General features: G+C 46.6%; 9 protein-coding genes across 9 annotated transcripts; 3 read left to right on the top strand and 6 right to left on the bottom strand.

The window, feature by feature from the left end:
* Positions 1–639: 639 nt before the first annotated feature.
* On the bottom strand, positions 640–1560 carry M431DRAFT_541862 (hypothetical protein; the record flags this gene model as incomplete). The annotated part of the gene is made up of 2 exons (XM_024921110.1): positions 640–1245; positions 1321–1560. Coding segments are annotated over 2 exons (846 nt in total), but the record flags the coding sequence as incomplete, so codon positions are not given.
* A 2507-nt stretch (positions 1561–4067) lies between these two features.
* On the top strand, positions 4068–5208 carry M431DRAFT_534369 (hypothetical protein). The gene is made up of 2 exons (XM_024920918.1): positions 4068–4151; positions 4223–5208. The coding sequence occupies exon 2, from the start codon at positions 4251–4253 to the stop codon at positions 5160–5162; it is 912 nt and encodes a 303-aa protein (XP_024769875.1). The 5' UTR covers positions 4068–4151; positions 4223–4250; the 3' UTR covers positions 5163–5208.
* Positions 5209–5377: 169 nt separating this feature from the next.
* On the bottom strand, positions 5378–6672 carry M431DRAFT_541849 (hypothetical protein; the record flags this gene model as incomplete). The annotated part of the gene is made up of 6 exons (XM_024921109.1): positions 5378–5805; positions 5835–5966; positions 6023–6113; positions 6191–6263; positions 6319–6551; positions 6608–6672. 6 exons carry the CDS (start codon positions 6670–6672, stop codon positions 5461–5463), a joined length of 939 nt encoding a protein of 312 aa, XP_024769874.1. The 3' UTR covers positions 5378–5460.
* A 1360-nt stretch (positions 6673–8032) lies between these two features.
* On the bottom strand, positions 8033–10006 carry M431DRAFT_512404 (hypothetical protein). The gene has a single exon (XM_024919830.1). It carries the CDS (start codon positions 9755–9757, stop codon positions 8405–8407), a length of 1353 nt encoding a protein of 450 aa, XP_024769873.1. The 5' UTR covers positions 9758–10006; the 3' UTR covers positions 8033–8404.
* A 611-nt stretch (positions 10007–10617) lies between these two features.
* M431DRAFT_486156 (hypothetical protein) lies at positions 10618–12610 on the top strand (the record flags this gene model as incomplete). The annotated part of the gene is made up of 5 exons (XM_024916363.1): positions 10618–10933; positions 11004–11737; positions 11805–11899; positions 11963–12084; positions 12165–12610. 5 exons carry the CDS (start codon positions 10618–10620, stop codon positions 12608–12610), a joined length of 1713 nt encoding a protein of 570 aa, XP_024769872.1.
* A 412-nt stretch (positions 12611–13022) lies between these two features.
* On the bottom strand, positions 13023–16069 carry M431DRAFT_95903 (hypothetical protein; the record flags this gene model as incomplete). The annotated part of the gene is made up of 3 exons (XM_024924756.1): positions 13023–13861; positions 13935–14535; positions 14591–16069. 3 exons carry the CDS (start codon positions 16067–16069, stop codon positions 13023–13025), a joined length of 2919 nt encoding a protein of 972 aa, XP_024769871.1.
* A 1318-nt stretch (positions 16070–17387) lies between these two features.
* Positions 17388–19869, bottom strand: M431DRAFT_499635 (hypothetical protein; the record flags this gene model as incomplete). The annotated part of the gene is made up of 3 exons (XM_024917819.1): positions 17388–17515; positions 17574–19506; positions 19564–19869. 3 exons carry the CDS (start codon positions 19867–19869, stop codon positions 17388–17390), a joined length of 2367 nt encoding a protein of 788 aa, XP_024769870.1.
* A 405-nt stretch (positions 19870–20274) lies between these two features.
* M431DRAFT_541845 (hypothetical protein) lies at positions 20275–21360 on the top strand. Its single transcript, XM_024921108.1, has one exon. It carries the CDS (start codon positions 20455–20457, stop codon positions 21247–21249), a length of 795 nt encoding a protein of 264 aa, XP_024769869.1. The 5' UTR covers positions 20275–20454; the 3' UTR covers positions 21250–21360.
* A 173-nt stretch (positions 21361–21533) lies between these two features.
* On the bottom strand, positions 21534–23538 carry M431DRAFT_541836 (hypothetical protein; the record flags this gene model as incomplete). The annotated part of the gene is made up of 4 exons (XM_024921107.1): positions 21534–22470; positions 22541–23085; positions 23165–23228; positions 23262–23538. 4 exons carry the CDS (start codon positions 23536–23538, stop codon positions 21575–21577), a joined length of 1782 nt encoding a protein of 593 aa, XP_024769868.1. The 3' UTR covers positions 21534–21574.
* Positions 23539–23632: the final 94 nt, after the last annotated feature.

The following is a 23632-nucleotide window of genomic DNA, read 5'->3' as shown; positions in this document are numbered from 1 at the left end:
GTTTTGTTCACAAGTTTTATATACTTCGACGATACAAGAGGAAAATTTTATCAGATACAATTATGGATCGAAAGAAACTCTTTATTGAGGCTAGAATGTTGACAGCGATTGGTCTCCTTGCTATCATCATAAAGCGGCCATCTTGGGCCACTGACACAGCCAGCCCTAGCTCTAATAGAGCAGCTCCTTCCAAGTCGTTCTAGATGAGGCACATTGGTGACAAGATATTCGCCATTAGCTATCGCATTGTGAAGATTCGGACCGGTCGCTCTTTAGACAATGCTGCAGCACGAGGGACTTTCACAGCAGTCATCAGTGTATTTGTAGGTGACTATTTTGCCCCCAAAGCTCATGAGAGGTTATTATGAGCAACAGCGAATGTGTTCTTGCTGCTTCTTCTAACTTTTCTATTTGTCTCGTTCTTCAATTTTTTAATGTCGAATTGTCTACTCAAACAAAAAGGCTTCAAGTTCTGCTGCCATTGGAATGTGATCCGCGCTCTTCCAAACTGGTGTATACGAATAGACAGACTTATGTCAAAAGATTTTAATAGACAATGATTTGAGGAGGCATGGCAGATCATTCTATAAGCATCTGAAGACTGCGAATATTTCTATCTACCTATTCTCCCAATGTTATTCATTTCAAAAACCTTTTCTTCGATAGCCAATCCATAGTTGACCTGGCTTCCCCCCAGATCGTCTGGTCTCCTGAGTCTCCGAAAAACAGCCAAGGCTTGACAAACTTCGCGGAATTATTGTCAACCATTTTGGTGAAGACATCCTTGACAATTTGTAGTTTCAGGCTCTCATGATGTTCCCGTGCTACTTGGCTGTGAAGCTTGCTCAGTGACAATCTGTGGGCTGCTAGGATCAAAGACGCAACGCCCGACGCTATAGCAGTCGCCACTGATGTGCCTGAAACCTTATCTGTGGAGCTTCTCGAACCGAGAGAGAATGTCTCTGCAATAATGTTTTCTCCTGGGAACATGAAGTCAGCATGCTCTTTAAGGCTTTCAGGTGTCTCTTTTCCCCAGTAATCTGTTGCTGCAATGCTTAGAACATGAGAGAAATTGGCAGGATATGCCTTTTCCTGTCTGTAGCCTTCTCCTGCCGTAGCAGCTATTACAACGATATTTGCCCTAATTGCCTCTTGGACGGCCAGCTGAAGCCTATCGTCACATTTGAAGAATGCGATACTGATGGAGATGATGTCGGCTCCAGATTTGATTGCCCATTCTAGAGCCTAAAGAAATGAACGTTAGCACATGAGAAGATTTCCAAGTATGGTTAGAACCAGAGTATAATATACTTGAATCACGCGATCTACAGTCATATCCATAACCGAATCACCAACCTTAGCCACAAGTAACCGACAAGATGGATTCAATTCCGTAATGATCTTCGCCATTTGCGTGCCGTGGGGATGATATGAGAACCACCATGGGCTCTCGCCAGATGCTGATGAGACAAAAGAAGCACCGCAAGTCTCAAAGCATTGTATAGAGTCTGGATCCACTCCAGTATCTATAACGGCGACATTGATAATAGGGGATATCGCATGCTCTGAGTGGGTTTCTGCCCGAAAGTCTGGGTCCTGAAACTCTTTTTGGAGCAATGTATAAGCCTCAATATAAGGCCCTAGTCGGGTTGCTTCCACTGCAGTACTGCTTTCTGTTTAGCCTTTTATCGCGTTGGTAATGGCATTCTTGGAGAAAAGACTTGCCTCTTCTTGACTTTTGGAGTTTCAGGTTGTCGAGAAGTCAGGGAATACCAGGATTTAAGATAGAACTTTATGATAAATTGAATCTTTCTCGGCGAGTTATTCTCTTCAAATTTGGCGCGAGACTTCTTCTCGCATGTGTAGCCATCTTGTTTGTATGCTGAGCTGTATAAGGGGCCAATGAGATCCTTTGGCACGTTCAGTTCAAAGTTCAACTGCAGAATATTAAAGGTGGTTACTAACGGTCAAGATGAATATCTCAACAATCCTCAGCTGTGAAAGATACAAGGTTAGCTTAGACTCTATTGGAAACACCAAACGATAACAGCAGGGCTCTCTGACCTCATGAAACTCATTCAGATGCACATAACCATCCCCAGACACCCAGTAGCTTATCTGCCCAGGTGCTTACATACAAAGTGAGCTTCTTTAGCCGAGAACAGGATTTCACAAGAGGTCTTGCGGACATATCTGGTCTCATCCAGTCTAAAACCTCGATATCAAACCCGTCTGAGCTCTGGAAAATGGCTTCCTCGCTGTGAGGCAGGTAAAGCAAATCGCGGACACGAAGCTCGTAGATACCAGCAACCACCTTGGACTCACGAAGCCAATTCAGCACAGGCTTAGCTTCGAGGCGTTCCGGTATGGACTGCTGGTTAACATGAATTTGATGGATGGGCGGTACGGGAATATCAACATAACGTAGAGTAGTCTCAAATTCGACGGTAAGCAAAGAGGTTGTCTTGGGGTTGGGAGTGATAGAAAGGCTCTTGATCATTTCCAAGAACGGTTCAATGAATTTGCTCGAGTGGCGGAACCCGCCGAGATCGAGGCTGATCTCCCTCCCTGTTTCTTAATTTAGTGGTTGGTCACTCCATAATAATTGTGATAACTCACGTTTGTCTATGAGGAGTGGGTTAGCAAAGAAATTCATATATTACAAGGAAATAAAATAAATAGTTTAAGAAAGCGAAGATATATATCTTCATGTGCTACATACCTTCTGGTTGACTCAATAGCCTTCTGATCTGCTCAGTAGGCGAGATTCGTCCAGCCCCATCTGTTAACAGTTGACCTTTCGCTGTCCGAACTATGTATGAAACTATTATGGATCGAATATGCTGCCTCGAGCTTTCATCTAGCACGGCCTCCACATCTCTCTGCTGAAAGCACTGCAGGGGCGACATTCCATCCTCGTACTCGATTGAAAGGCCTGGGCAAGCTTTCAGCAGCATCTCAATAATGACTGCGTCTCCTCTTCGCATAGCAGATTGAAGTAGCCCATTGCCATAAAGGAGATCATTTCTGGTCTTCAAAATATCGTCGAAAACGTCTTTCAGATGGAACAAAATGCAGTAGTTTAGTAGCTCGATGGTAACGCAATCAGGTCGAATTGTGGTGAGGAAAAGCAGGAATTCATCTCTTTTAAGATCAATAGCCTTCCCGAGGATTGAGTTATCTATTTTGAGGGCCGGCAGAGCCTGGAGAATTTTTTGGGCTAGTCCCAGGCTCTTATTTTTCTTAATCAGTATCATGAAGGGCGATTCTCGAATTTCGCTAGATTCGACTAGGAGCCTCTCCAGATCTTCGATGTTATTGTCCTTGAAGATTTTGAGAATAACGTCGACGACTTTCTCAACGTCATATTCGATAGCATAGTGAAGCAGACTGTTGCCCTCTCCGTTGTTCCTACCATCCAACTCACTAAGCACCTGGGGGTCCTTTTGTAGGATTCGTTCTGCAAGAATTTCTGGAGCGAGTTCGAAGGGTTGGTCATTCCCCTCGAGTTCTTCAATTCTTAGCAGTTGAGCTGCTCCCGATTGAATCATGTGATGCTCCCTCTTCCTCTCCGAAAATCTCATTATGGCCTGACGGATAACACAGAATCGGAACGATACCGTACCCCAGCCAAGAAGATAGTCTAAGAGCTCAGTACTGTCTGGTTTATTCCACATCTCTTCGAGGCTGTCGAACCACGAAGTTGGTGGCGGGTTTCGCGCTAAAGCCATTAAAGCCCCGTCTAAGTCTGAGACAGTACAGATTGTGCCTTTAGCCAAGTCATCCCGGATATTGGGCCACAGGGTCCTTCGCCTCTCCATGGTCGGGCACATAACGGTGAGTGAGGAGGTTTGGAGACATAGGCCGTCTCATAATACTGAGTGACATGGCCGAATGGCAATGGCCTGCAAGTTACACGCCAAAACAGTATAGCGTTGTCACACACCGGAAGAGTATTTGTATATTTCTAACCCCGCTCGACCGCTTGGGAGGCTGGGATGTGAAATCTTCTCTCGCAAAGTAGAGGAACCCAAGTGTTGCTACATCCTGTTTGCGGGCCGGGTTGTGTCTAATCTCTACTATCCACACCTGCGATCCGTTACAACAAAGAACGGCTGTGCCCGGCTGTTCGTACCTGATCTTCAACGCCAGTGAGTTAGCTTCGAGCCAAACCCAAAGTGGTAGATACATGTAACTGACAATCAACGTGTGTACTACCCAGTAGGTTGTTGTCTAGCAACAAGGACGAAATGGCTTCTCAGGATGACCTGGCCAAGGGTCTAACGGGAGAGCTTTTTGAAGTTTCATTAGACGAAGGCATCATTCGAGAGAGAAACGACCCCCTCGATGAAGTTCAGCGCAGTGTAATCACTGATCGGGGCACTACCAGCCCCTACAAAGTCCAGGCGTTGCTTAGTGCTTGTATCCATGGAACGCTGGACTCAGTGTCCAAGACCCCCGCCTCGCTGATTATTGTCGATTACCAACTCGAAGCCTTGAACGAGGGTAGCATGTTCACAAGTGCAACCACTAGCTATACCTTTTCTGAATATACGGGATCGCATCAAGTTGGTGGCGAACCAGCTTCGTCCCCGGCTGTGCTCGCCTACGGCCCGTTTGAATACATGGCCGAGCTCCGTCAGTCGACGGCAAATGAGCGTAACAAGAACAGCCAAGAGCTACAGATCAATCCCCAGGTAAATGGTATTAGTGCAGCAAACATCACTTTCGGCCATGAAAGCGAGTCTACCCACGAACAAAAGTACTTTGAACGGGGCAGAGCCGGGCGACACTTTAGCAATGGCCGAGCGCATACGGTGTGGTGGGATCTCGTATACAACAAGAGCCAGAAGCTTTCTATCACACCAAAGTTTCGCGTCGCTATGCTTGTTGAGCGCAAGAGCGATTCCAAGTTTCAGGCCGTTTTCAGGATTGCAGCCCATGGCGGTTTCGGCGACAAGGTTCAGGAGCTCAAGAACCGTTGGTTGTATAAGACAGCCATTGATGATCCCATCGTCTTCGACCCTGCCAAACCGGCCATGGGAAACTTGCAGGGCGTAGATCCTATGAACTTGGGCTTACTTAGGAAGCGAGAGAGGCTTGAGGCTCTGGTGTCGGTGCCTAGACTAGACGCTATCATCCCCCCAGCTGCTCAAACGTAAGCGTCTGCTTCTACATGATCTCATCGTCTACTTTCTTGGATTTATGGGGAATAATATTATGTCATGAGCTTGTATGGTGCGATCTTATCAATTGGATTGCTGAGACAGGATAGTGGATTCGTTTGGCAAATGCGTGTGCTGCTGTCGCTTTGTTAGTGTATCATTTGATCTATAAATTCTATCCACCCAGGACTGCATTGAGTTGAGATGAAACACCCAGCACTTCAATTAATTCTGATGGATCAGATACACCCATTAATCTATACGAAATATACAAGATCGGGACTAAACATTAAGTTTAAGGTAAAGTTGAGATTCCCGCCTCTGCTAATGCCTCCTCTGTAATTCGCCAAAGCGATCGAGCCAACTCTCTGTTGCGAGCCTTATCTGATGGTTGGTCAATCTTGTCGGGGCCATTCAAAAACTGACCTTTGTAGCGATCAGGGTTTTTTGCAACTTCTACCGCAGTTGCACAGAAGAGTTGCTTTAAAGCGCCTTTTGCGACACTTTTCATGACCAACTTCAAGACTGGCTTCAATACACCGGGGAAGATTCCCATGCCGCTTTCGGTTGAAACTGGACCTGGGTCAAGTGTTAAAGCTGTGATGTTGGCATCTTCTTGAGTGAGCTTGTTTTGTAGTTCCTTTGTAAAGAGGATATTAGCCAGTTTACTGGCGCCGTAGCGTTAAAAGTCGCTTTGCGAGAGGTGTAGTCATTAGGGTTCGCTGCTCCAGGATCCTTAAGGTCCTTTATACTTGTAAAGTTATTGCTTTTAGGCGCAAACGTCTCAGCCACAGAGCTCACCTTAAATGTCACTTAGTCAAACCATCTTGGAAGATTCTTTTGTCAAGAGGACATACCGTAACGATCCGGACGTCAGAGCCTGGCACTTTTGCTGTAGCCTTGAGCAACGGTAGAAGGCTTCTTGTGAGAAAAAAATGGCCGACATGACTAGACAGATATATCAGTATAATGGAAAAAGTAGAAAGAGGAAAATGGAAAGCGCTAGCTTCAAGCGGTGTACTCACTTCACCCCGATTGTCTGTTCCAATCCTTCCTTTGTGGTTATAAAAGTTTCTGGTCCAATGCCTGCATTATTGACTTCAATAAACATATTAGCATGCTATCGTTAATCGAGATGACGAATGCTACTTACCCAAAACATCAAGTCTACTTTCAGTGGTAGAAAGTATTTTTGCCGCTTCAATGACATTTTGCAGATTTTCTAGATCCAATGGAAGCCATTCCATCCGCTCTTTGGGTATGGATGGGTGTTGAGAAAGAATCTCATTAATTGCCTGTTTCGCTCGAGATTCAGATCTTGCCCCTACATATACCTTGGCACCATGCAACGCCAGTTGTTTGACTGTTTCAAGCCCAAGACTAGAGCTGATTCATTTTCGTTAGTTGGGTGTTGGTGATTGGAAGATGGGTATACAACTCACTTTCCACCTGTCACTAGTATGACTTTGCCTGTGAGATCAGGGATAGAAGCTTCGGTCCACGCCATGGCTCAGGAAGTTACACGTATCCTCGTATACACGATACAGAGAATTAGGTGATTGACTTGTCGACAAGATTCCCATGCGTAGGCATGCAAAATAGCTCGCAGATGTCTTTGCAACCTGGCTGGTGGTTGTAGAAGAGCCAGTCTCAAAAGCGACTACTTATAATAACTAAGCCCATTATCGAGTCTTATAATTCATCGGTGTCATTATAAGTCTAAATTATACAGGAGTTGAAAGAAATAATTGCCCAAACCGGTATATGTACCCCATACTAGGGATGTGGCTTATCCCTTCATGGTCAATCCAACCCAATTAGGCCAACAATATCGCGAAGATCCCCACAGCTCGGAAAAAGTTGCCTTGAACTTTGTCAATTCCAGGGAAATTATTGGTACAGATTTCTTATCCAATCAATCATTTTACAAAGAAACCGACTTATATCATGTGTTGACAGGCTTTGAGAACTCGTAGGGCGGGGCAGCCAATATGATTTACTTGCATCCGAGATAGGAATTGTCCGGTTGCCTAGAAAGGGCAATGGTTTATTACAAGACACATCAAACTAAACAAGTCTCGTGCCCGCTAAAGGCGTCCATAAGGGCAGTCAAAGCCGCTTAGTTAGTCATCTCGTTCGATCGAGACCATCCTATTTGGCCTATTAGGCGGCATGACTTATATCCTTCGAAAGCTGTAGAGATGTCAAACTCTTCTTGATTAATAATACTAGGCTATTGTAGAGCGTGAATGCACAGAAGCGTGCTTTGGTTTGGATGTCGAGTATGTAGACACCAAGGGATTTCCCAACGCCACAGACACGACATTGCGAGGCATCCATTTAGCACAACAAAAATAATAGAATGAAGTCTTGATCCTTTAAACAGCGGTGTGCTAGAGCAATAAACACCAATTGCCGGTCAAATTTTGTTTAAGCTTCATTTAGCGCTGGCATTTGGTCACATCAAGCAACACAACCTTGGAAATTACACTTCACTCTGGTTGGCTAAAGTAACGATTAGAAAGCTTGGTAATTGCCTAATAAAAATTTACCAATCAAGTCGGTTTACCTCAACAGGAGATTTACTATGTGAGATGAGGTAGGGCTCGACTCGTATCGCAGGTGATAGTTCGACCAAGGGAATCGGTTCATGCAACGTTATCTCGCTTAAATGCTGTGACTCAATGAGACATTGTTATTGATCTAGCAAGCTCTATCAGTCCTGTGAAAGGAGGTATATATATTTAGGTGACTGAAGTTAACGCTCTGGACGTCCAGTATATTGGATTGCTGAAGATGGGACCATTTGGAAAACATATACATCACATTACTCTCTACTTCGAACATATTGCTTAAAATTCTGTATGGGAATATTTCTTTCTAGACTTCAAGGTTAGCTTGTTTCAAGATGGCTCCGTAAGTCTAATTAGTAGAAGATCAGACATATGTCCATAGGTAGTGGAGAATTCGGGGTCCTGTCAAGCGCTTGAATTGAGTTCAAAATCTTCCATTTTTACACGTCCGAAGACTCCAAACTTGGATTTAGAGATCATGCACTTCTGCTTTTGAGAACCGTTGAACCTCGCACTAAAATGGTGGCCATTGTTCAGGTTTCCTGGCTCGTTATTGAAATGGAGCCCCGATGCCTCTTCTGCGACCCGGCAAAAATACAGATATATGATCCATCATCAATTCATTTCTAGCTTTAGGCTCACTCAGGCACTTCCGACTAACATTATCTAAAATAGCTCATTCATCAGTTGGCGCGTTCCCTCCACGTCTGTCTCGCGCAGTTTTGCCGCCTCTGTTCTCTTTACGCGTAGATAGTGCTGAATGACACCACTCTCCATCATAGCCTCAAGATCTTTGTGATTTTCTTCCAGACGATCGAGCGCCTCTCCTATACTCTTGGGGAGAGATTTTGCATCCTTGGGCCACGGGTCTGTCATGATGCCTGTATCTGGCCATAACAGAGGCTCCTTGTTGGTGCAACCGAGCAATCCGGCACTCAAGATTCCTGCCAGGGCCAAGTACATGTTGGCCGTTGCGTCGATGCAACGGACCTCCCAATGCCCAGCCTTGATCTTTCGAATCGGCACTACACGGTTCTCAGTGCCCCAGCCAACCAAATGACCAGCAAGATATGGCTGGACACGCTCATAAGATATCTCGTAAGGTAGGCAGAAGGCGCACAGTTGCGGAAGACGCTGTAGCATACCGGCCAGGAAGTGGTTTTGCATATGGGGTGGGTTGATGGAGATGTGAGTATGCTGTCCTGTCGACTGCCGTCGTGACTCAACTGGTCGGGGCGACATAGTTACCATTAAGCCATGGCGGTTGAAGATGCGCTTGAGAGTATCGTGAACGAGTATCAACTGGTCGACAGCAGCAAGCGGAGGGAGGCATCCGAGGGTCAATTCGTATTGTCCACGCCGCCCCTCTGTCTGAAAGGCATCAATCTTGACGCCTGCCGCCAACAGCACCCGAATCGCCTCTTCAAAATGCTCATAACATGGATCGCGGAGGCCGCAGACAGAGAATCGTCCAAATCCAGAACTATAGGGAATCAGGATTCCCTCTGCAGAGGCCTTCATGACCTCAAATTCCACTTCAAACCCAACAAGAAAATACACCCCAAACATTTCTTCGGCTTTTTTACCGACTGTCTCCAGAGCACGGCGAGGGCAAAGGTTCCAGTTAGGCCCGGGCCGCGCTGGGGCATATTCGACAACTTTGCACATCACATTGCAATACAGAGGATCCAACGTCGGTCGCGTCTGCAGGGAGCTCCAATCAGGCACCAGCCAGTCGTTGCCTGTTGGGTCGAGCTCGGGCAGCAAGTTGTTATCCACGATACAGTGGAACGCAATAGGCGGTACATGAAAGACTCTCTCTCCGGCGGCGATGGTCAGTCCATGCTCAATGGGCACAATGCGGGCCCTCAGGAGGCCTGAATGATCCTGCCATTGGAGGCGAAGAAATTGCACTCCTGGGTGTTGATCTAGGAATATTCGCAGAGCGTCGGATGGGATAAGCTCTGGAATAAGGGCAATCTGCCCTGTCGTCGACGGTGCAATCGTTTCCGGGAACATGGCGGGATACAACGGACAGTACTTCCTCAACAAGATACGTCCAGTAAAGTTCGCTGTTGCTTATAGTATAGGGGTAACTGAAGATATTGATGAATTTCCAAGGGTCCAAGAGACCATAAAGAGAGATAGTTCCAAGACAGCTAATCGCAATGTCTGGGCAAAGGCATCAATAATCTCGTGCCGAGTTGATTCAGATCTGACTGCTTTTATCTACACGGAATAGCTGCACTTTATATGACCTAATTCAAATGTTAAAAAAGGGAGAAAGAGGTCTAGTGATAATAGGGTATAGCACGGCCTTTCAGGAGAGGAAAATATGTCAAGTGGTTGGATATTGTAGATGCATCGCACCATCACACCCCTCGCGTCACTAGACGCCCCGACACAGCGGGAACGCTCATCATAGGTCCCAAGGGTTCCCTGTTATTGAGGGCATGGAACAAAGCATCACGCAAGTATGATTCATGGTCCTAGTATTACTGTACTGAAACATTCTTGTACTACTACGAGATCGTACCTGTATCTATAACTGAGACAATGCTTCCACAACTGAGACATTGCTCCCAGAGCTGAGACATTGCTCCCAGAACTGAGACATTGCTCCCAGAACTGAGACATTACGCATGGTGACGCCAATGATCAAAACATGTCTGAGGCGGTGAGTAATATGAGTAAGAGTATTACGGTAAGATTCAGAATATTCGTATTGGATCTACTCGCCTTGGAGCTGCGACGAGCTGAACCTGAATAGTATAGCAATCTTCCTCCCCACCTTGCCTCCTTCTCTCTCTTTAATTTTTGCTTCAGCGACTTTTTTAACAATAGAGAGCAAGTAAAAGAAGGGAAGGAAAACGAATACAATGACAATCGGCAAACTCCATAGATTTCCGCATGACCCTGTTCTGGCGAAATTGCTACATGCAAGCACAAACAGATCCGACTCAGCTATAGTCATTCATGACGTTTGTGGCTATGAGAAAAGCTATTCACAGCTATTTGGTGATGTTATACGCACACGCAACGAGCTCCTCATGCAGTTACCATCGTCCATAATTGATGAGCATGGTATACTACATCAGGAAACCCCATACATTCCTGTTCTTACACGCAGTGGTTATGAATTCCTTGTCGCCTTCTTCGCTATCCGGGCCATTGGTGGTGCATGTATTCCGTTCGGTAAGTCGCTCTGAATGCCGGACAAAACGGCATACGTTTATGACTTCTATCTAACTTCATAACGAAAAAGGCTCCGGTATTCTTCCAGAAGAAGCATCTCATTTCTTGTCAATCACAAAAGCCACTTGCATCTTGATTGGCAGCAACGATTGTATTGAGAGGGCTGCGAAGATAGCTGCATTTATTAATAGCCAAGGCGGAACCGCCTTTACACTACCCATCTCTCATGATGCTGAACCCATCCGGGCCTCCAATGTCGATATTGATGAAGGCGTTCAACTTGCACCAGATGGCCCAGGCATGGTTCTCTTCACGTCTGGCACCACTGGTCTGCCTAAAGGTGCGATTCTTCCGAGAAACTGCTTCACCAACGTGAGTCTTGCGAAGCCAGGAGAAGCCTGCATCAACTATCGTCCAGGGCATTGGATCGGTGGGGCGCGAACTCTGATCATGCCCATGCTATCTGGAAAGGAGCTTTACACACTCGGAGAAAAAGGCAGTGCGAAGGAAGTTCTAAACGCGTTCAGAACCCATCGCATTACACAAGCCGCTTTCACACCAACGTTATTAAGAAACATGAGGGAGCTGTTAATAAACTCTGACGGGCAAGTTCCCAATGAGAAACGCGACGAATATGCCAGCTGGTTCAAGGCACTTGATGGGCTAAAGTGCTCCGCAGGGATGATTGATCACTCAATCTTGAAGTTCTGGACTGATTTAACTGGTTTGCACATGTATATTGGCTACAGTGCAACGGAATTGGGCGGTCTCACCATTGCTACGAGAGATCCTGTGACTACCATTGTATGTTCTATTGCATTTTCACGATTATGGACAGTCGCGGGTTCAGAACTAATCACAGTGGCAATAGTCTCTCATTGGATCTCCAATTCCCAATATCAAGGTGAAACTTTCAGAGGGTAACACCGGCGAAATCCTTGTGAAGAGCCCATTCATGCTCATTGGGTAAGTATTACTCCCAGGAACTCATTTTGACAACACCAATACTCACATTGCGGTTCTGTATAGCTACGTTGGCGAGGATGACTTAACTCGCGCTGCATTTGATGAAGAGGGATACTATAAAACCGGCGATCTTGCTGAGCTAAGAGATGGCCAATATTATTTTACAGGTAGAAAAAACCATGATTGTAAGTTTTGTTTTGTAGGGGCGGCTTGGAGGCAATCACATCTACTCAGTAGGAATGAATCAGCTAACCCCAGCTCATAGTTGCTTTTTTCCGTTTCTTTCGCATTCCATTACAGAAAGTGGAACAAAGCCTACTAGATCTATCTTACATCTCAGAAGCATGTGTCCTTGCGATTCCAGATCACGAAGCAAAAGAACTCTGCGCAGCTGCTATTCGCCTTGATGCAACGAGTAGTGTACCGGCGCCTGAGATTAGCCTGGCTCGCATCCGGTCGGATCTCATGCAGAGCCTGCCCATGTATATGCTTCCCGCTATTCTCCGAATACTGAAAGACGGAGAGGAGATTCCACGTAATATCTCAGGCAAGGTTGTTAAGGCAGCTGTTCGCAGAGAGCTTTTTGCGACCACAGACTGGTGGCCGCATAGCAACCCGCCTGCAGAGGTTGAGTATTGGGGTAATATGCCCCCAATATTCGAGGCAGCTACCCGGCCATGGGATTGGTGTGGTGTTCAGAGAGCTGATTGAAAGGATTAGGATGTGATGAAATTGCTGGAAATGCTCTCATTGATTAGAGTGAGGAAAGCTATGTGCAACTGCTATTGTTCTCTTATAAATGCTTCATTCGGGCCTCTTTCTATAATCCCTAGAGGATGCTTTCATTGGCGAGCACCACGTTTCTTCTCATCTGTTACTTGAGGTTCAGATACTTGATAAATTGAATAGAGAAAATGGTATGCGTTGATAACCATGCTCCGCCACTACAGGCCGTTTTCAGTATGCCTGTCATGAATAATGCTAAACGAAAAGCTGAGTTCTCCAACGAGTTCTCTCGCCAGTCTGCTCGCGCAAGGACATATTAGCACCAAGTTTCATTACACAAGAAGGAGGAGCTTCTTATGGGAAATAAGAATATGAATATCAAGACAGAGCTTGCCACTTACTGAGTCAAACGATTGACATCGCGAATCAAGTACCAAGTAACACTGTGAATTAATGCCGCGGCCGCGAATCCCGCATCTGCAGGTACATCTCTGGTTAAGAATTCACCCATGTGCGGTATTTCTAACTCTGTCAGTTTTGGTGGCAGCGGATGCGCCCGACTCAGCGCAGAATGCAATATGATCATTCTCGTTGTGACGCCTTTAGGAATTAAATGAGCTTGAGCTGTACCAGTTGGGTCGTTGGCCCACCAAGAGGAGGTCGCCTTTGAAGCCTTCAATTCCCGGGACACATAGCTTATAAGAGTCATGTAGCTTCCAAGACGCTCGAGGATGGAGATCATCTCGCCATATGTTTGCTTAGGAAAGCGGCCGCCAAGACCGAATTCCCAGTCGAGGAACTGGTAACCTGTTTTGGTGCTGGTGCTTAGGGCTTGGTATTTGTGAAAAATGCGGCGGCGAGCGGCTTGGAGGTGAAAGCCGGGGCTTCTTTTATCTTTAATGTCACCGAAATTGCCGTGAAGATGTGCAAGAACCGTTTGTTGGATGCACATGTAATAGCCGGCTAACCCATACATGGTTTTGGCCATATTTTCGCGGAGTTCTGAATGTTCGGAGAGAGGGTATGGGAAGATTGTCCAGAAGTATCCAGTTACAACACCAAGGGTGACGAAAGCAAGCCGGTAAGGAAATATTATATACGGCGCATACACGGCCTGTCCAGATGCCAAGACGGCTGCTTCTCCCAACTTTCGGACCTGAAGTTCATTCGCTATCATTACGATTGAAGCAATGAGAGCAACAAACCATATGCTGAAGAGACTAGGGAATTTGACGACTAAAATACACAAGTTAGCAAGGAAATCGAGTTTGCCGTCAATAGATGGATACGTGGAAGCCAGACAACTTACATAGATAGCCAAGCACTATGAACCACAACCAGAGGAAGACCAATATACCAGGAGTCTTTTGGTCTACCACGTACCAGATAATATAGCTTGTTATCATTGAAGCTAGAGTACCAAGTACTCGACCTAGTAAAAGAAAGGTTGATGATCCAGCAGTGCGAGCCATGGAGAGCAATATGGCAAATAACGACCAGAGAAACCGGTGTCTGAAATAGAAATTCTGCGAATCGTGAAGAAACGCAATAATAGCTATAGTCATGATGGCACAGGCGACACGGAGCCCGAAGGCTGCATGATCACTACGAAAAACAGAAGGGATCTTGCGAATATAATCCCCAATAGTCTCCATCAGGTTGCTAGGTGGGAGGTGGTCGGGGTTTTTTGGACTGTAAAATGCGGGACCAAGTTCGACGTTTGTCTGTTTTTCTGCGTCCTGAGAAGTACTCTCTAGTCGGATGCCCCCCAAGTTAACAAACCTTTCAACCCAATAGCTGGGGTGAAGGACCGGTGGGATGAGTAACCGCTTAGGGCGCGAATAGCAGTCGTCGAGGAATGTGAGGAGATTAAGGAGTTCATTTCCCAAAGACGACAGGAGAGTTTGAGACTGTGATGCTTAGCTACCAGTAACCTAAGAAGGAGACAAACAATATATCACTTACGTGAAGAAATAGAAAGTAACGCAAAGTGTTGGAGTGCATTTCTGAAGTATATTCACTCAGATTTCCGACTTGTGGTCGATGTTGAATGTAACACTCAAGCAGCTTCTTGTTACTTATAGCCTCATCCTCTTGGCCGAGAACACGACCCTTCTCGAAAACGTCGCGATATGATTCGAGGAATCCCGCCTCGCCCGGATTCACGGTAACAGCGCGGTGCTCCACGTCGACCTTTCTCACACGAGACCTGCTAAACAGAGAGCGTCCCTTTATCAGTTCTAGCCGAACTTTGGCGTGCTCAATTCCCTCAAGAATTGCCTCAGTCATTTTTTGTGAATGCTGATGCATTGCTGTTTCGAGATGTTGCCAGTCATCATCATATGACGAATCGTTGTCTGTCTCAGAATGACGGTTTATCTCACAAACGTCGTTGGAGAGATTGTATCCAGCAGCAGCGGATAGTTGCAGCATGTCTGCCACTGAGCTTAGGCCAGAGGCCGGTGGTATGAGGTCTACCAACAGTGAAGAGATATCCTCAAGCTGTGAATGATCAAAAACACCCCAAGATATCTCCCGTGCTGCATACTCGCTGTTTTGGCGAGTCTTGGAGACCTCGTTGACAAAATGTTGCACAGCGGCCTCAAGTTGACTGGCACATGGGTTGCTGTCCATTTCTCCTGTGCCAGTGATCGTCCTTAATAAAATAGCCTGCATGCATTTCCTCTGAGTCCGCGTGACGCCTGCCAACCCATCAAGACAGGCTCCCATATCCTTTTTGAAGACGTCTCTGCAGCTTTGTGGGAATAATATCAGGGCATTGGCAAGGCCAACAGCTTGTCCGACTAGAAAAGCCTCCAAAATAATGTTAGTCTGATCAATGACTTGCTTCGTATTAGGGGCTCGAGCTATGCCTGGCATTGTCGCGACAGCAAGGATGCCGGCGATGGTACATTGGAGGCCCCAGTCAGGGAATGCAGATTTCAATGTGCACGAAGACCAAATGAAGAATATTAAAAAGATGGCGACAACCGCCTCCGCCGAGGAATTGTATGCATTTAGTTCGTCAACATTGTTTGTAGTATGTTGTCTGGCTTGAACACCACACCAGCCAGCAAGCAGTGCCCAACAGTAAGCCAGAACAATTGCGAATGTGAGTCGAATATTGTGTCGAATTAACATCGCCCGGGGGAGAGCTGGCAGAACACAAGCAGATATAATGGGAGCTAAATAAGCATTGGTCTTGAAGTGGTTGGTCCAACTATCCGATTGAATAGCACACACAAGCACAGCTGGCGGTATCGACGTTTTGATGGCCATCTTAACTGTATACCAGTCCAACTTCTGCTGGAACAGCACCGACTTGAGCTGCAGCCGCCGCGTGATATCATTTTGAAAGGCGGTAGTTTCGGTCCTTGCTAAGGTTCCAGATCTCGATAGTAGCGTTGCTTCTGACGTGGATGTATTTCGGTTGCCTGAGACCATAGCTGGTGTCTCTGTGGACATGATTGTACTGGGTCCCCCATGAAGAGGACAGCCTAGGAATGAAAAAGAGAGCTTCACGAGCCAGAACGAGGATATTGTGTTGCTCTGCCTCCATCCCCTCCTCGGCGATGGAACTTATGTGGGAAGCTGGGCCAATTTTCCACCTTGTTACAACACTGGGCCGAATTAGGTCATTCATCACGGTCAATACTGAGCTTGAATACGCCCGGTTTTACTCATCCAACTAGAGCCTAATTATAGCCAAGGAGAGACTCTGGCTTTGCAACTCCTCCAGATGTGTCGTGGCTGACGTGGCTGCCGGCGCTCCCGGCGAATGCTCTTCACCCCACAGCTAGAGCTTTTTGTTGAACTATGGTACTCATCTTATGCTACTATGCCATCTGGGACATAGCAATTGGTCTATTTCTTGTGGGACTTGGGCGAAACGAGACAAGGAGAGACGCGAAACCGTTCCAGATGCATATGAAGTCAGATCGCTACTGACACGAGCACATACGACCATGGGTAGAAGAGATCGGGGTCCCGTCAAGCTCCATTCTTGAGTTTAATGCCATTTTTTTTTTTTTTTTTTTTTTTTTTTTTTGGCGCCAACATTGAGCTTGGCTTAGATAATCACGATATCAATCCCTTCGTCGAATTCGGAATAAGACACATTTTTGAAGAGAGTTTTGATAGAGAAGAGTAGGGGGTCGGTCAGCGGCCGGTGGCATTAGCAATGCTATAATGATCTGCCTCTAGTATTTTGCAGTAAATGTATTTGAGAGCACCAGGTCATTCGTCTAGCGAATTGAGTTCTTTCCATAAATTCATCTGTGCTACGTGCGACCACTGATTATCTTTCTGTTCAACTATATACCAGTTCGCTCATTCCCACAGTTAGTGAGGTTTCCTCGAAAGGTCCTTGAAGCATGAGCAAGAGGAGCTCCTATATACGCTATGGCTTATAGCTTTTGTAGACTATTCAAACCTCGGGCAGTTTCTATGCATTTATCAGTATTTGCCCCGTGTGTTCGAGATACTTCATGTGTACTATAAGAGCCTTCTACCACTCTGAATGGACAAAGCCCCCGAGCAGACACTACAGCATCTGTTTTATTCTTCGGCCTCTCAAATATCTCCGAAAACAGGGCTCTTCTTAGTTAATGTAAAAAAGCACGACATACGGTTTCTAGAGTGATATGGCTAAACATGAAACTGAATCCTGTAACTTAGCCGAGTCCACTCACGGCATCCTTAGGCGAGGCACACTTATATTCGAGAAGCTACATTACCTGTCTCGATTGCTTCCCAGACGGGGCTAAATATTGCCGTGCCAGCCCCATATCCATGCCTGATCTTGTCCGACAAAATAATTCCGGGAAAGGTAATCCTCGGTCAGACTCGGAGGATCTTCATCTGCAACGTCGCTTGGCGGGTAGCTGATCACTGTTTCACGTTATTGGCATGGAACTTCAAGCGCATGTGGAATACTGCTGTCGCTTACCTTGTTCAAAGTCAAGGAGAGCCTCGGTCATTGAGGGGTTCTCGCAGAAACTAAACTCTGTGTTGCCCATTAGAAAATCTGACGCCACTCTCATCGGCTCTTGATCGCCTTCTGGCAAAACTGTGTGGCGTTGCAGCTGCACTTCCGAAGAGCTTGTGGCTGGCTGTGAGTTCAAGGGATCTCTTTGTCGTTGATCAGGATCAAAGGATAAGTCTTGATTACTGGAGATCGGAGGATCTCCAGATATCTGCTGCTCATCAACTATGGCAGGGGGCCGGACTTCAAACATGCTGTTGATTTCTTTGGCCATGACCAACGACATAAGATTTCTCAGAATTTCAAGGCCCTGTGCAGCAGCAATTGACTGTGGCTGTAGAATGGTCTGCATTTCTATCAATCCATGGATTCCCATTTTGGACTCGTGAGATTCGCGACTGAGCGGATCAAGGCTGGTCATGATACAAAGAGTAATACCTGCGGTAAACAAATGTACAGAGGTAAATGTAGTAGCATACGTGTCAGATATGTGTCTGAATATCGGAGCTGAGCCAACTCTCGATATTTGTAAAGCAGCCTCTCGGCACGCCCTTATCGAGCGCTGAAAGGGATCTAAGCGTGTACCGCTGTCGTCCTTAGGGGCTCCTTTTACAGCTACCAGTTTGTATGATAGCAGTGGCCGATGTATTAGGATCCTGGCGTTTTCATAGGCTAGTTTAAGGACGAGAGCCTGAAGCTGGAAAAGCTGTTCTGTGAAGCAAGCATCGTGTTCCTGTCCCACAAACCCGATTAGAGGAGCAAGTCCGGTACTAGGGTTGCTAGAAGGGACGAGCCGCAATTTGGTTGGAAGACTTTCTTGCCACTGCAAGATTCTCATCTCAAGACCGGCCACTTTTTCTATGAGGCTTTGGAGGCGAGACACATCGCCAACGATTGGCCTATTTTGCTTGTCCAGGTCTCTGTGCGTGCCGTAAAGTTCCGTCAATGCACATTTGACAATTTTTGACAGTCTTGACATTGCGCACTTGAAGAAAAGAAGGGTTGGTTGGTCAGGAGATTGATTCTGAGTAGCTGAGGCTGAACAATCGTCGTGGGGATCCAGTTCTTCGATGTCACAATCGCTATCCGATATACTCAGAGGAAAGCCATACATCATAGAGCAGAAAGTTTCGATTTCATACACCGCCCACCAGCAACGCTGTCTAGCGGAAATCTTGGGTTGATTATGGCCCTCCTGGTTCGAGCAATCGAGTGGGACCTTTCGGTGAAGATTCAAGGCTTGCGCGATACGCAGTCCGCACCCACAGAGAGGCCAGGCTAACTCGGGCTGTCCGTGATACAGATAGTAACTTCCTAAGAGAACACACATCTGTACCGCCTCCAAGGAACCCAGTGACAAAACATCCAGCAGTCTCAGCCTTAGCGTCGTAAGGATTCGGTCCTTCAAGGCATCTGCCTCAATTCCTTCACTAGCTAGAGTATGCCTTTGAGAAGCAGTAGTATACTGGAGGCTGGTTGCGCATACAGCCAGGAGCACAGCAATATACCCAACCTGACTACCGGTACCTTTCGGTGGACACTGCTCACGATTTGGCGAGTAAATTCGTTCGAAGCTGTCCCTAAAGTCGCGTTGGTGGAACAGCAACATGAACCAGTGAATGCGATCAAAGTAGTTGTTGACAAGCAACAAAGCGGCGTCATGGGATGGAAGCAAAGACAAAAGCTCCCTTTCTGCCGAGCTTGTGATTTTGGACCGCTCAAGCATTAGCTTCGTATTACTCCTGGCATGTCGAGATAGCACCCTCTGTACCGGGTCTTGGTAACCGATTCTTCGCTTTGTATCGGTGATCAGCGTCCTTGGGTGCATCCATTGGCTGGCTGAAAAAGCTGACGTCGCAGAATCTTGGGGAGAACTCGCGTGGTGGTGATGGAAAGCCTGATCGGACGTTATAAGCCGCTTCGTCAAACAGATCATGAAATGAACACAATTCACCTCTTCAACTAACCCAATGGTCGAGCTAGAGTTCCATGGTGCGGATTTGGTCTGGGCTGCACCGGCTTGAATCGGGCAATAAGTGACATTGTCCAGATCAGCTGGCGCCTCTCTCTCGTTGGGATCTCGGTCAAGTATACCGTCTGTATCCCCCCGTACAGGCCGCGATCTTTTGGCAGGCCGCACGTCGTCAATGCTTTCCTTTCTCACACGCACCCGACCGGAGCCTCGCTTTGGGGCGCCCGTCTCAATGATCCATTGTGATGCTTGTGAACCGAGGCAGTCCGCATTTGCCCTGGCACACATTGTGCAGGGGCGTTGGACATCGCACTGATCGCATCTCATTAGCTCTCGGAACTAAGGCTCAATGCGTACGCAGACTTGCCTTGAGTTTTTGCTTCCGGCATCGCTGGCAAGCACTGGAGACTTTGCTGCGAGTCTGTCTCATTAGAACATCTTTCCGGCCGTGAAAAGCCATACTACGAGAAACCTTCATTCCGGCAGAGGTGGTAGTCCAATATGACCCTACAAGATGGCGAACAAACACTGTTAGAGTAGCTGCTCCGATCCGAAACTAGGCCAGGCTAGGAAATCCTTCCATCGGAACGATGCCCATATTAGGCATTTAACACCTAGAGAGTTCCGCGTCGAACAACTCCCAACAACACAATAAGTGTGAACCTACAGAGTAGGTATTAGTCTGATATGTGTCGGGGATCTACCTAAGTACATATAAGAGAGAGGTCCTGCCCCCGTTCCAGTAGATATTAATTGACCTTGGCAATACACTTTATTACACTATTATCTATCATTCGACAATAAGTTCATGCCTCATCGCCAGACGTGACTACAGTCGCCTGTTCCCCAAGTACACCAGCTCGTCCAAAAGTCATGGCTGAGCAACACCCTTATTCGGTCACTGTGACCTTGAACCAGATTGCCAAGATGATCGACCATTCGTTGCTGCACCCGACCATGACTGACGATCAGATCCGCGAGGGTCTCGCTATCGCTAAACATTACAATGTTGCAACCGCTTGTGTTAAACCGTACCTTATTCCGATGGCAAAAAAGGAGCTGGAAGGCTCCACCGTACTCGTTTGTCCGGTAATTGGCTTCCCCCATGGAAACAGCACCACGGAAGTGAAGGTTTTCGAAGCTGAGGCCGCAGCTTTGGCGGGCGGGGAAGAAATTGATATGGTGATTAATATCGGCAAAGCGCTAGGTAGTGATTGGGAATATGTGTCAGATGAGATCAGACGGGTCAATGAGGCCGTCACAAAGCATGGCGCTATTCTCAAGGTGATTTTTGAGAACGACTTCTTGCGAGAGGAGCATATCATCAAACTCTGCCAACTCTGCTCTAACATCGGCGTCGCTTTTGTCAAAACATCTACTGGATACGGTTTTGTAAAGCAAGCAAATGGCACGTACACTTACGATGGGGCAACGGTGCCTCATCTAAAGCTTATGCGACAGCACTCAAGCCTAAAAGTGCAAATCAAGGCTGCTGGAGGTGTAAGGACACTGGACGACCTTCTGCATGTGATGTCACTAGGGGTGACGCGAATCGGGGCCACGGCGACAGTCGCTATTATGGAGGAAGCTGCGCGGAGAGGAATAACAAACATACCCTCCACGGTGACGTATAAGCCAATTGATGAAACTGTTTCAGGAGGATACTGAATTTCGACGGTATATCTGAGGACTTGCAGAAAGCAATAAGAAATATAAATACGGGAAGATTGTTCATGTTAAAGGGTGTGTTTCTGTTAGAAATGGGTCTATAGACTGGTGGGTCAAATATCATTTATAATGGTGTACCACCATTCCTGGTATTCCAAGACGAAAGGCATGGGAAAGAGCACATGTATTCTTTAATAGATATAGTCATATGTAATGGCTCATGAGGTCGTTCCAGTGAATATTCCTCGACTCATATAGAAATATATATATCAAAGAAAGGGGGGGACCAGTGTTCGCTGAAAGTCACCCACCCAAGGGCCAAATATTAACCATAAAGCTTCCGAATCAAAGCAGTGCGTCTTGCCTCGAAATCCGCCATTTCTGCTTCCAGCGACTCCAGGTCATCATCCATTTCAGCACCATTCACTTCTTCTAGGTCTATGGGCAACAATTCTGGAGATGAATCATTTGCATTCAGAGTATCACTCAGCTGCGATGGGAAAAGGTGTGCTTCAATCTCCAGATGTTTCTGCGTGATAGGATCAAACACCAAATCTTTTAGCAGCAAATGCTGGAATATGCAAGCCCCCTTGGATTTGGCCACATCCTTCTTCGTCTCCAGAAAGGGGGCGACGTCGCTCGTGAGAATTATCTGATGATGTTCCCGTGCTACCTCTCCCCACTGGGCAAGAACTCGCGTTTGGGCAATCATGGTGTTTCCGAGGCTCCTCCAGACGATTCTGGCTCGACTCATTTCGTACATATAGCGGAATATATAGGCAGAGCTTTCTTCTCCGTCAACACATGTGCCCCAAAGGTCCATGACTTCAAGTTGTGGAAGAGAGTGCAGGGCCGCTTTCGCTGCGAGAATCACCAGCCGCACGAAATCGCGTCCGCTGTGTTCTGAGTTTGGGAGTGGACAGCGCAAGATGACGCGTTTTAGAGAGCCTTTTCTTTCGGCCATATTGGATGGTTTGCCTGGTTTAATCATAAACTGAAGAAAAGCTGCTGTATCCATCTGCCATGGTGGGCAGAAATACTCCAATCTTTTAGAAAGCCTTGCCATCTCCTGAGGCAGGTATTCTTCAGCATGCAGAGATATCTGAAATCCTGACTTATCGTAGACATAATCAAGAAGTTCGGTTCTGGGGATTTCCCACTGCGTCAGGGACAATTGACGCAAGGTTGTCGGCAGAGATGGGAGTAATTGTGACTGGAAGCCTGGATAAGAGAGGTAATGTTAGTGGTCATTGAATGCTTGCCCACAAGCCCTAACCAGCGTCTTACATACCTCGATCAAAAGACATTTGCCGACAAGGATTTAAAGAGATTGTTCTCTCGAAGCGAAACCACTTAAGTGCTATAAAACTTTGGCCAAGGAGCTGGGACAAGGATCCCACATGAATTTCCCTACGAAATTGTCTGCGGATGACCAGCCCTTTGATCATAGGTACAGCAGGAAGGCTAGTCTTGTGTTGATTTACAAAACGGCCTCGGTCATTCCTCTGCGCTTGTAAGCGAAGCGGAGTTCCCTGTATCCTTTTGACATGCTCATTATATAACGGCGGAAGGCCATCGCCGTGAAGGTAAATGGTAAATGGATTAACAGCGTTCATCTTGTGGAAGTCAAATATGCTGGGTTCAAGATCTAAGTCCTCGACGTAAAGAAATGGATAATCATCCTTCATTTCGAATCGGTTTAGTCGATGCTCTGTATCACTGGGCGAGGAAATAGATAGCGTTAGCGTTATTCCCCATACGCCATGCCTTGCAGGATCCCAGAGTTTATGAGTCTCCAGTAGGGACTGAATACACTTTGTGAAGATCATATTGTTGCTATACGACTTAGATTAGCCCACCTCTAATAGAAAAGTATATTGTATTAAATGAAGATGGAGATGGAAATCTCACTCACCAATACTGTGTTGCTTTATCTTCTGGTTTATCGCAAGCAGGACACCTATATCTTGCGAGCTTAACTTAAAGCCAGAGTTTTCAGATATATCCTAAACGAGAGTCGTTCCGTCTGACTATTGCTGCTAATTCGCTGAGAGAGCTAGGATCGAGGACAAGACGCCGGAATGTGTAAGTCTCAACAATCTCCTGCCATTCGCGGCACACTGTTGCATATCGAGCCACCTTTAGGCCGTTACACCGTTTCCCGGAGCTGGGTAAAATTACCCGGCTTAGTGTTTGTTGGCGTACTTCAACTGGTAGCGAGTCCCACGAAAAGCCCCTGGCGGTGGAGGTTGGCGACTCGACTTGCATGGTGTTGATCACCTGTTCCATCGTGCCGAGCGACAAGATTCACAAGATATAGAGGGAAAATCCAACTTTGACAGACTAGAGATGATATTCTCTGGCATACCAGAATTCAAGGGAA

The sequence above is a fragment of the Trichoderma harzianum genome, assembly GCF_003025095.1.
Source record: "Trichoderma harzianum CBS 226.95 unplaced genomic scaffold M431scaffold_15, whole genome shotgun sequence".
Lineage (NCBI taxonomy): Eukaryota > Fungi > Ascomycota > Sordariomycetes > Hypocreales > Hypocreaceae > Trichoderma > Trichoderma harzianum.
Note: the sequence above shows the minus strand (reverse complement) of the source record. Positions and strands in the feature narration are given on the sequence as shown.

Excerpts from the sequence above, each read along its gene's own strand:
- M431DRAFT_534369 (XM_024920918.1), top strand. The coding sequence starts at position 4,251 with ATGGCTTCTCAGGATGACCTGGCCAAGGGTCTAACGGGAGAGCTTTTT.
- M431DRAFT_512404 (XM_024919830.1), bottom strand. The coding sequence starts at position 9,757 with ATGTTCCCGGAAACGATTGCACCGTCGACGACAGGGCAGATTGCCCTT.
- M431DRAFT_541845 (XM_024921108.1), top strand. The coding sequence starts at position 20,455 with ATGGCTGAGCAACACCCTTATTCGGTCACTGTGACCTTGAACCAGATT.